This window comes from Heterodontus francisci, chromosome 5 (genome assembly GCF_036365525.1).
Source record: "Heterodontus francisci isolate sHetFra1 chromosome 5, sHetFra1.hap1, whole genome shotgun sequence".
NCBI classification, from domain to species: Eukaryota; Metazoa; Chordata; class Chondrichthyes; order Heterodontiformes; family Heterodontidae; genus Heterodontus; species Heterodontus francisci.
The window spans coordinates 177,911,017-177,922,213 of NC_090375.1; the positions used below are offsets into that span (position 1 = coordinate 177,911,017).

An 11,197-nucleotide genomic window follows, 5' to 3' on the forward strand; every position below is an offset into this window, starting at 1 on the left:
TGCCAATAAATGCATTTTGTGGCTTTTTGAAGAATTAAAACAAATACCTTTTTTTGCTTCCAGCTGGCCAAGAATGTAGGAAATATCAGTTTTAATGAAATTCTGGAAGCTAATCTGCCACATCCATCACCAAAGCCTATTCCACATAGTGACATGTAAGTACATTTGACAGAAGTAATTTAGAAATGATGAAAGAGGATGAGCTAGAACACACATTGACTCATTGTTTGGATTAAGTTTATATTTTTTTTCTTCAAATGCTTTCCTTGTAACGGGTTGTCACAGTATTGGTTTTAGTCCAATTACCAACCAATCAGAATGGTTTCTGTTATTATTTGATGTCACTAGTTAGCACTGTGTTCTGAATATTTGGAAGAGGAGCAGTTTCCCCTCTGAACACCACTGGAGTGTTGAGGCAGATATGACTTCATCTCAGGCATTAAATACATACTATCTTTACCACAGTACTCATATTTATATATGCAGCCAGTCCTTCAGGGACATTTCAAAAGAGACCTCTCTTCAGAGCACCAGGGCTCTGCAGGAGAGGATGTCAGAGAGCTGGTGCTTGGAAGCCAAGCAGCAAAGGACTTTTATTATATGGATTGCTCATGCTATGTGTTTGTCTCCTTAGATGACTACTACAGTAAATTTCTGCATTAGCAGATCCATCCAAGCCACCACCAGCAAGCCCAGCTACTTGGCTGCCCATAGCTGCATCAAGCAAATGCATTTTCTTGCTCATATTACATGGTTTCCTCCAGGAGAGGATCAGAGATTTCCATCTTGTGCTAAATCTCAGCAACTTTAGCAACTTAATCTGCAGTGACAATATAGACGCGGCACTAGATCCAGGAAAGTATTCTTGGAAAAAAATTCAGAAGCAACCGTGCATTTCAAAGAGAAGTGTTTCCCTGCAGGGATACATTTCCACCATTGAAAGTACTTGAAACTCAAAGTGGAACAATTACAGTACAAAAATCTCCTCTTTGGATTGGCATCAGCATTAGCTGTTGGGTCTCGTTATGCTGCAATAGACAGAGCTAAATGATCCCAAAACCAACGGATCAGATCTAAGCTCTGCAGTCCTGCCACATCCAACCGTGAATGGTGGTGGACAATTAAACAACTAACTGGAGGAGGTGGCTCCACAAATATCCCTATCCTCAATGATGGGGGGAGCCCAGCACATCAATGTGAAAGATAAGGCTGAAGCATTTGCAGCAATCTTCAGCCAGAAGTGCCGAGCTGATGATCCATCTCGGCTTCCTCCTGAAGTCCCCAGCATCACAAATTGCCAGACTTCAGCCAATTCGATTCACTCTGCGTGATATCAAGAAACAACTGAAGGCACTGAGTACGGCAAAGGCTACAGGCCCTGACAATATTCTGGCAATAGTACTGAAGACCTGTGCTCCAGAACTTGCAGCGCCCCTAGCCAAGCTGTTCTAGTACAACTACAACATTGGCATTTACCTGGCAATGTAGAAAATTGCCCAGTTATGTCCTGTACACAAAAAGCAGGACAAATCCAACGCGGCCAATTGTCGCCCCTCAGTCTACTCTCAATCATCAGTAAAGTGATGGAAGGTGTCATCAACAGTGCCAACTTGCTTAGCAATGATCTGCTCAGTGACGCTCAGTTTGGGTTCCGCCAGGGCCACTCAGCTCATTACAGCCTTGGTTCAAACGTTGTCAAAAGAGCTGAACTCATGATGTGAGAGTGACTGCCCTTGACATCAAGGCAGAATTTGGCTGAGTATGGCGTCAAGGAGCCCTAGCAAAACTGAAATCAATGGGAATCGGAGAAAACTCTCCGCTAGTTGACATCATACCTAGCGCAAAGGAAGTTGGTTGTGGTTGTTGGAGGTCAATCATCTTAGCTCCAGGACATCCCTGCAGGAGTTCCTCAGGGTAGTGTCCTAGGCCCAACCATCTTCAGCTGCTTCATCAATGACCTTCCTTCAATCATAAGGTCAGAAGTGGGGATGTTCGCTGATGATTTTACAATGTTCAACACCATTCGCGATGACTCAGATACTGAAGCAGTCCGTGTAGAAATGGAGCAAGACCTGGACAATATCCAGGCTTGGGCTGACAAGTGGCAAGTAACATTCGCGCCACACAAGTGCCAGGCAATGACCATCTCCAACAAGAGAGAATCTAACCATCTCCCCTTGACATTCAATGGCATTACGATTGCTGAATCCCCCACTATCAACATCCTAGGGGCTACCATTGACCAGAAACTAAACTGGAGTAGCCATATAAATACTGTGGCTACAAGAGCAGGTCAGAGGCTAGGAATAAAAGCAAAATACTGCGGATGCTGGAAATCTGAAATAAAAACAAGAAATGCTGGAACCACTCAGCAGGTCTGGCAGCATCTGTGAAAAGAGAAGCAGAGTTAACGTTTCGGGTCAGTGACCCTTCTTCGGAACTGACAAATATTAGAAAAGTCACAGGTTATAAACAAGTGAGGTGGGGGTGGGGCAAGAGATAACAAAGGAGGTGTAGATTGGACCAGGCCACATAGCTGACCAAACGGTCACGGAGCAAAGGCAAACAATATGTTAATGGTGTGTTGAAAGACAAAGCATTAGTACAGATTAGGTGTTAATGCACTGAATATTGAACAGCAGCAAGTGCAAACCCAGAGGCTAGGAATCCTGCAATGAATAACTCACCTCCTGACTCCACAAAGCCTGTCCACTATCTACAAGACACAAGTCCGGAGTGTGATGGAATACTCTGCACTTGCCTGCATAAGTGCAGCTACAACAACATTCAAGCTTGACATCATCCAGGACAAAGCAGCCCGCTTGATTGGCACCCCATTCACAAACATTCACTCCCTCCACCACTGACGCACAGTGCCAGCAGTGTGTACCATCTACAAGATGCAATGCACCAAGGCTCCTTGGACAGCACCTTCCAAACCCACGACCTCTACCACCTAGAAGGACAAGGGCAGCAACTGCATGGCAACACCACCACTTGCAAGCTCCCCTCCAAGCCACACACCATCCTGACTTGGAACTATATTGCTGTTCCTTCACTGTCGCTTGGTTAAAATCCTAGAACTCCCTTTCTAACAGCACTGTGGGTGTCCCTACCTCACATGAACTGCAGTGGTTCAAGAAGGCAGCTCACCACCACCTTCTCAAGGGCACTTCGGGATGGGCAATAAATGCTGGCCTAGTCAGCGACGCCCATTTCCCATGAATTAATTTTTTTTTTTTAATTCACAGTTGAAAAAATATTCATTGGTCTATTATATGTAACATATAGTTTAATAACACAATGCTTTTGGGGGTAATAGATATTTTATGTTTACTGTCGCCTTCATATATATTAGGAGTAGAGCTGAAGTTTGCTAAACTACAGTCTTTCCAGACATTTGAAAGGTAACTTGAATAAGCATAAAACCTAAATTAGGATAGGTTCAAGGATGCTAATAGTCGTGTCAAAGAACAGTACAGCACTGGAACAGGCCATTCGGCCCTCCAAGCCTGCGCCGATCTTGATGCCTGTCTAAACTAAAACCTTCTGCACTTCCGGGGACCATATCCCTCTATCATATTAATAAAGCTGATGCCAGTGAGGTCAATTAAACGCTGCTCGTCATTGGTCCAGCTAAGTAGAATTCTCATCTTTCTATTTCAGTCTCTTCATAGCTTCACCCCTATCTGTCTACGTAACCTGCTCCAGAACATCACCCCACAGCCCCCCACCACCCTTTGAACCTTTGTGCAGCCTTCACCCCACCATTGGTGGCTGTGCCTTCAGCTGTCTAGATTCTGTGCTTTGGAGACCCTCGCCCACCAAACCTTTGCTGCTCTAAGTTGGTACTTAAAACCCACCTTTTTAGTCATCCCTCCTTAATAGCAACTTCTTTGGTGCAGCATCCATTTTTCTCTAACGACACATCCATGAAGAGCCTTGGGATGTTTTTCTACATTAAAAGCACTATGTAAATGCAAGTTTTTCAGTATCTGATATTGCTATTCCTTCCTGGAGATGCACATGCAAATCCTGCAAAACATATTCCAATCACAGAATTGTTAAAATGCAGAAGGAGACCATTCCGCCCATTGTACCTGCACCAGGTCTCTGAACGATCAATTCACTCAGTGCCATTCCCCTGCCTTCTTCCTGTAACCCTGCACATTCTTCCTTTTCATATAACAGTCTAACAGAATGCTTCCATTGAACGTGCCTCCACCACACTCTCAGACAATGCATTCCAGACCTTATCCGTTCGCTGCGTGAAAACATGTCGCTTTGCTTCTTTAACCAATTACTTTAAATCTGTACCCTCTCGTTTTCAATCCTTTCACAAGTTAGAACAATTTCTCCCTATCTACTCTGTCCAGACCCCTCATGATTTTGAATACCTCTATCAAATCTCCTCTCAGCCTTCTCTTCTCCAAGGAAAACAATCCTGACTTCTCCAATCTATCTTCATAACTGAAGTTCCTCAGCTCTGGACCATTCCCATGAATCTTTTCTGTACTCTCTCCAGTACTCTCTTTCCTAAAGTGCGGCACCCAGAACTCGATGCAGTACTCCAGCTGAGGCCAAACTAGTGTCTTATACAACTTCAACATAACCTCCTTGCTCTTGTACTCTATGTCCCTATTAATAAAGCTCAGGATATTTGTGCTTTATTATTTATTTATTTGCACCATAGGCAGCATAAATTTGACATGATGATCGTAAAATGGAGCTGCCAAATCACAAACTGCTAACTATTCACTTTCTCCAGTGAGATCCCAGTTCTGATGAAAGGTCACTGACCTGAAACATTAACTCTGCTTCTCTCTCTACAGATGCTGCTAGACCGGCTGAGTATTTCCAGCGCTTCCTGTTTTTATTTCAGATCCCTCGGAGTGATAGTTTGGCAGTAGACTAATGTTGCGTTACTTCTGCTATGATTGCTGCAGCTAAAACAAGACTCAGCAATTCAGTGTATCACATGATGTGCATTGAAACTGCCCTATACCTGCTTAGTACCTTGAGTGTATTGTGGATAGATTTGCTAAGTTTGTATACTGTGTTCAGTGAGAATACATTGGCCATACACATTTTGGATGTTCTTTCTTTATGCCAATCCTGACTTAGGTTATTGATTTAAGTTACCTTTCAAAAGTCTGTAAAGATTGCATTATAGCAAGCTTGTCTGTCCTGGAAAAGCCAGAATGTGTCATCAACCAAAATAAATCCTAGTTGGATATATTTTGTTCCAGACAGTTGTGGCATAAACACCATTCTGGAGAACTGCTTCAGAAAAAATGATATTCAATTGCCCAACCTCTTGATTGAAGGCAGGATTAAAACACAATGGTGTTTGCAGGTACTGAGGTTGATAGCAAGCCACCCTAGTGATTTTGATTGCAAAACTCTGTCCAAGCTCGTTGCATCAAAATTGTCTTGCACAATAAAGCTTGAGGTGCTCTGTTGTGGCTATTCATCAGGAGGCAGCCATTACCTTCAACCCGGGAGGCAAACAGTCTGAACAGATCCTGCAATAAATTCCATGGCCTCTGTTGTGCTGGTAAAAGATGTTTCCTCTTTAGATGGGAGACTTGGCTTCAGAAAGGATGTGGACACACGCACACATTACATGGCATAGCAGACTTGCACTTTGTGCATTTCAGTTAGCCATATTTTTCATCAAATTAATTCACAAATGATTGGTGAGGCAGGTCCCTTAACATTATTGTGGTTTAATACATCTAAAAGTCTTGTGTCTGGCACATCCTATTGGTCACAATTCTGTCACACCTGAATGTACGACATAAAAGTGCTTTTAAGTTGAGAATTTACTTAATTTGCAGGTCTCCTGGTGCAAAGTTGCACTGTTGTGCCTCAAATATCGGTCTCCCAGATGCATCAAAATATGCGCTAAACTTTCATTGCCTTCATTTGCACTCTGGCTGTTGCTGTGCAGGTTCTGGATTCGTCCGTCCAGTGTCCACTTGCATTTGTTCCCTTATCCAGCCTTGGCTCCTCTGCTCAAGGTTGTGCACCCATCTTCTCTTGTCACTGGTTTTGCTCATAAGGCACTTACAGCACTTTGTTTTGTCTAGAGCAATTTAAAAATAAATTACTGGTTTCCCAGCTTATTACTGAGAAAACCAGCTTTCATCAGGCACTTTAAGTGCATAGGATGCATATCTCTCTTCTACTGCACCATGCCACCCACTACGTCTTGCCCAGAAAAGAAGAAAAACAGACTAGCAGAAGAGGAGAGAGCGCAAGAGAAGTAAAAAGAAGAAAAAAAAATCAACAAAACATGTTGAAAAAATACAGAAGAGGAAAAAGAAAGACAACCAGCAGTTCAAAGTTGACAGGGACACCATATCATTCAACACTGTGTGTAACACCACAGTAGATCCGCTAAAAACAAGTTTGAAGAGATTTGCTTTAACTCCCTTTGCCAATCTGCTTTAGGTGCCTCCTCCCTCTCCATATTTTTCTGCCTTCATGATTTTGATGAACATTCCTTCTTGTAGCCAAGGGAGTTAAATTTGAGGAATGGAAATGATACTTAATGGCACACTTGTGCGGTGAAACTACATTGGCAGAATTTTGTAGAAAGGGCTTTGTAATTCACAACTCATACTGTACCTAATATGAAACTGAGTGAGGAATATTTAACAAAAGAGGGAGGTGCTATCAAATATTGTCTTGTCACCTCTGCTACTTGGATTTCAATCTAACCCAAACTGATGGCAAACAGCGTTTGGGCAATTAAAATTAATGCAAGACAAAGCTTAAAGCTGCTTAAAATTTGCTATAAAATTGACATTTTTTTGGCGTGGGGAGAAAGAAAATTTTACAATTTGCATTGGGCACAATGTTTCATTGGTCAGGATAGTAAAGTGTGCTTTCCTCCATGCTGTATTTGAGACTGGGTGCTTTAACAAAAGCTGGTTAAGCTTTGATGAAGAGGCAAACAAAGGAATGTTCAGTGAAGATGTTAACACATTTGTTACTAATATCACACAGTTTGATTTCAACCTATCAATGTTAAAAGGTGTTTTTTTTTTGTGCTAACATCCATCACCAAAACTTAAAAACAATGAAAGGAGCCAAAATTCTCAAACTGTGGTATCCTATTTGATTACCTTAACTATCTTATTGAATCACTGTGGAAGACAGCTTTACTTCCATTCACTTTCATTAATACAAATAATCGTAACAAATTTTTTATATAACAGTTTAAAAAAAGGAGTTATAATTAAAAAGGTTAATAGGCTAATTAATCAAGATGATTTCTACTTCTTTGCTCAATGCAAGCCTGATGCATCATGATATGGATTATATAGTTAATTTGTTTATTAATCATATTCGGGTAACAAACTGGTCACCGCTGAATGAAACACAATTACAAAATCTACCAATTCAGTGTTGCACTGCCCCTTTGCATCTTTCTTTGCAAGAAAACTATGACATGTTATTCAACTGCTTAGTTTTGTTTCCTTTTTGACAGGACTGCACGTAAAGAATTCATCCATGCAAAATATGTAGACCATAAATTTGCCAAAAGGTTGTGCACCTCTTCTTTAGCTAAAATGAATGATTTGTTGGAATCTGTGAAATCCAGGGATTTACTTGCACTAATTCAGGTCTATGCAGAGGGAGTTGAACTAATGGAGCCACTACCAGATCATGGGCAGGTAAGAAATAGTAAATATTTTAACTATCTGAGATTATAGTCTCACTGTGCAGTTCTGTATACAAATGGTATATTTAACATTCACATGATATGTTTCTGATGGATAAACTTAAATTTTTAAATTCCACATTTCAACTTGATCCGGGTTTTCATTTCACTGTAAAATCCACCATTACTCCTAAATGTTTTGGGTACTAAGGCAAAAACCATATAAAGTATCTCTGTTATACGAGTATGTAGGAATATAAAGGACTGAGGAGACTCTGCAGTCCACCTGGTTTGCCCATCAAACTTTCAATTGCACACTTACAAGATAATTATGGATGAGGAAGGTCATTTGGCCCATTTTCATTTATCCATCCAGAAAGATCATACAGTTCAATTTTTTTTGAGTAATTCCATTGTTTTCGCTCCACTGGAGCTCTGCTTCATGTATTGGAATTAACAGTAGGAAATTCTTCCAGTACTTCAACAGTAAGAAGTGAGTCAGGGAAGAAGTGAGCACCATAAAGTATGTAAATAGCTTCAAAACAGAGCAAGAGTTTGAGATGGTAAATATTTTGAATTATTACTTTCCCGATGTATTCACAAGGGAAGAGACAAGCAACATATTATTCCCCCCAAAAACCTGAGCAAAATTAATGTAAATGTCTTTGACAGATTGAATGGACACAAAACCAATAAATATGGTATTTACTCTAGACTGCTAAGGCATACAAGAGATGATATTTGTGAGGTGCAGAGCATTCCTACAAAAGAGTTATTGGACACTGGAGAGGTGTTAGCAGATTATAAACAGCCTGACATGATGCCCATATTCAAAAAGGACAATGGCATACACACAGGCAACTACAAATCCATTAGTCCTATTTCAGTCTTGTTTAAAATATTGGGCATTTATCAAGAGTAAACTTGGAAAATAATTTTGAGTAATAAACTAGCAAACAAGAAGCCTTTGGTGAAGTGATGGCATTCCTGCCTCTGAGTCACAAGGTGCAATGTTCAAACCCCACTCCAGACAGCCCCAGTGAGTGGAGGCCAGAGATCCAGCCATGAATTCTGAGTTGACACCCAGAAGGGATTTTGTATCGAGTGGGTGTGGGTGCCATCCCAATTGTATGGGTTATGGAAGCCCATAAAACCCACCCATTGTGGAGGACTAACTAACGTATCGGCTGGTTTAGTGATAATTACAGCCATGGAAGGAGGGCTTATGTCATGCCCAGTCGGACTGTTAATAAGTCAGGGAATCCTTCCACTCATTCACATTGTTCTCCACTGAAACAATTTTTCTCTTTTTTTTCCTGGTTTCCACAGTCCTTCAGAAAATCAGAGTGGAATGGGGACAGTGATTGTAGGTTCCCTTAGCAACCATAGTTTTTTGCATTACAATGCCCCGAATCTTAACTCTCAAAACAGGTGGGTTGAACCTGTGTTAGAAGTTGAACAGCAAAAAATCTGGAACAGGAACTGAACTCACCCACTTTCCATTTTATCTAGGTGGGTGATGTGCACACGACAAATCCAATCGCAAGAAGCGGTTTGGTCATTTAAATATTATAGGGTGTGCCTTCAATATAACACTCATGCTATTTTTAACCACAGACGGCCGGGTTTCCCGGCCTTTGAAAATTCAAGAGCTCAAAGGAGGTGAGTGGGACTGAATTCATGAGGTAAATGCCTTTACAGCACTGCTTCAGGGCAATGAAGAGCCAGGAGTGCTTCCTCCAGGCCCATCAAACCACCCAGTAAATCTCCACACCCAACCCCCTTATTAATCATACTTTGTGCATTTGTGCACACGCAATCCAAACCTAATTTGGACCTCTTTGTTTTTTCTATGATCCCACCTAATTCTGTGATCCTTTCTAACTCTATAACTCTTTCTTTCTCTGTCGCTCTCGCTCTCACTCTCTCTCTCTCTCCCACCCCCCCCCCTCTCTGCCTTCACTCCCCCTCCTCCTAACCCCCTCCTCCCCACTGGGCCCTCTCACCCCTCTTTCCCCCCTCCCCATACTTCCCCCTCTCCCCACCTCTTCTCCCCACTCCCCTCTCTATTCCCCTCTCTCTTGCTCCCCCCCTCTCTCGCTCCCCCCCTCTCTCGCTCCCCCCCCCTCTCTCGCTCCCCCCCCCCTCTCTCGCTCCCCCCCTCTCTCTCGCTCCCCCCCTCTCTCGCCCATTCTTCCCCCCCCCCCCCCCCCCGCCCCGGCCCATTCTCCTTCCCCCCCCCCCCCCCCCCGGCCCATTTCCTCCTCCCCCCCCCCCCCCCACTCTGGCCCATTTCCTCCCCCCCCCCCCTCTGGCCCATTTCCTCCCCCCCCCCCCCCCCCCGGCCCATTTCCTCCCCCCCCCCCTCTGGCCCATTTCCTCCCCCCCCCACCCCCTCTGGCCCATTTCCTCCCCCCCCCCCCTCTGGCCCATTTCCTCCCCCCCCCCCCCCCCCTCTGGCCCATTTCCTCCCGCCCCCCCTCTGGCCCATTTCCCCCCCTCGCCCATTCCCCCCCCCCTCTGGCATCCACACCCCCCCCCCCCCCTTTCTTTCCCTTTTACTCTTTCACTCTCTCCCTCTCTATCTCCCTCTCCATTTCTCCCTCTCTCTTTCCCTTTCTCTCTCCCCCCCCTTCCCTCTTTTCCCCCCTTCCATCTTTTCCCCCCTTCCCTCTCTTTCTCCCCCTTCCCTCTCTTTCTCCCCCTTCCCTCTCTTTCTCCCCCTTCCCTCTCTTTCCCCCCCTTCCCTCTCTTTTCCCCCCCTTCCCTCTCTTTTCCCCCCCTTCCCTCTCTTTTCCCCCCCTTCCCTCTCTTTCCCCCCCTTCCCTCTCTTTCCCCCCCTTCCCTCTCTTTCCCCCCCTTCCCTCTCTTTCTCCCCCTTCCCTCTCTTTCTCCCCCTTCCCTCTCTTTCTCCCCCTTCCCTCTCTTTCCCCCCTTCCCTCTCTTTCCCCCCTTCCCTCTCTTTCCCCCCCTTCCCTCTCTTTTCCCCCCCTTCCCTCTCTTTTCCCCCCCTTCCCTCTCTTTTCCCCCCCTTCCCTCTCTTTTCCCCCCCTTCCCTCTCTTTTCCCCCCCTTCCCTCTCTTTCCCCCCCCTTCCCTCTCTTTCCCCCCCTTCCCTCTCTTTCCCCCCCTTCCCTCTCTTTCCCCCTTCCCACTCTTTCCCCTCCTTCCCACTCTTTCCCCTCCTTCCCACTCTTTCCCCTCCTTCCCACTCTTTCCCCTCCTTCCCTCTCTTTCCCCTCCTTCCCTCTCTTTCCCCCCCTTCCCTCTCTTTTCCCCCCCCCCCCTTTCCCTCTCCTTCCCTCTCCGTCCCCCTCCGTCCCCCCCTTCCCTCTCCGTCCCCCCCTTCCCTCTCCGTCCCCCCCTTCCCTCTCCGTCCCCCCCTTCCCTCTCCGTCCCCCCCTTCCCTCTCCGTCCCCCCCTTCCCTCTCCGTCCCCCCCTTCCCTCTCCGTCCCCCCCTTCCCTCTCCTTCCCCCCCTTCCCTCTCTTTTCCCCCCCTTCCCTCTCTTTTCCCTCCCTTCCCTC

General features: G+C 45.0%; 1 protein-coding gene across 1 annotated transcript in view; it reads left to right on the forward strand.

Annotated features, from left to right (window-relative positions):
* Positions 1 to 11,197, forward strand: part of LOC137370298 (arf-GAP with SH3 domain, ANK repeat and PH domain-containing protein 1-like) — a 443,522-nt gene that overhangs the window by 321,909 nt on the left and 110,416 nt on the right. Inside the window, exons 16-19 of the mRNA XM_068032677.1 lie at positions 64 to 155; positions 7,499 to 7,685; positions 8,277 to 8,529; positions 9,290 to 9,334. Coding sequence (XP_067888778.1) covers positions 64 to 155; positions 7,499 to 7,685; positions 8,277 to 8,529; positions 9,290 to 9,334 — 577 coding nt within the window. The remainder of the gene's footprint in view (positions 1 to 63; positions 156 to 7,498; positions 7,686 to 8,276; positions 8,530 to 9,289; positions 9,335 to 11,197) is intronic.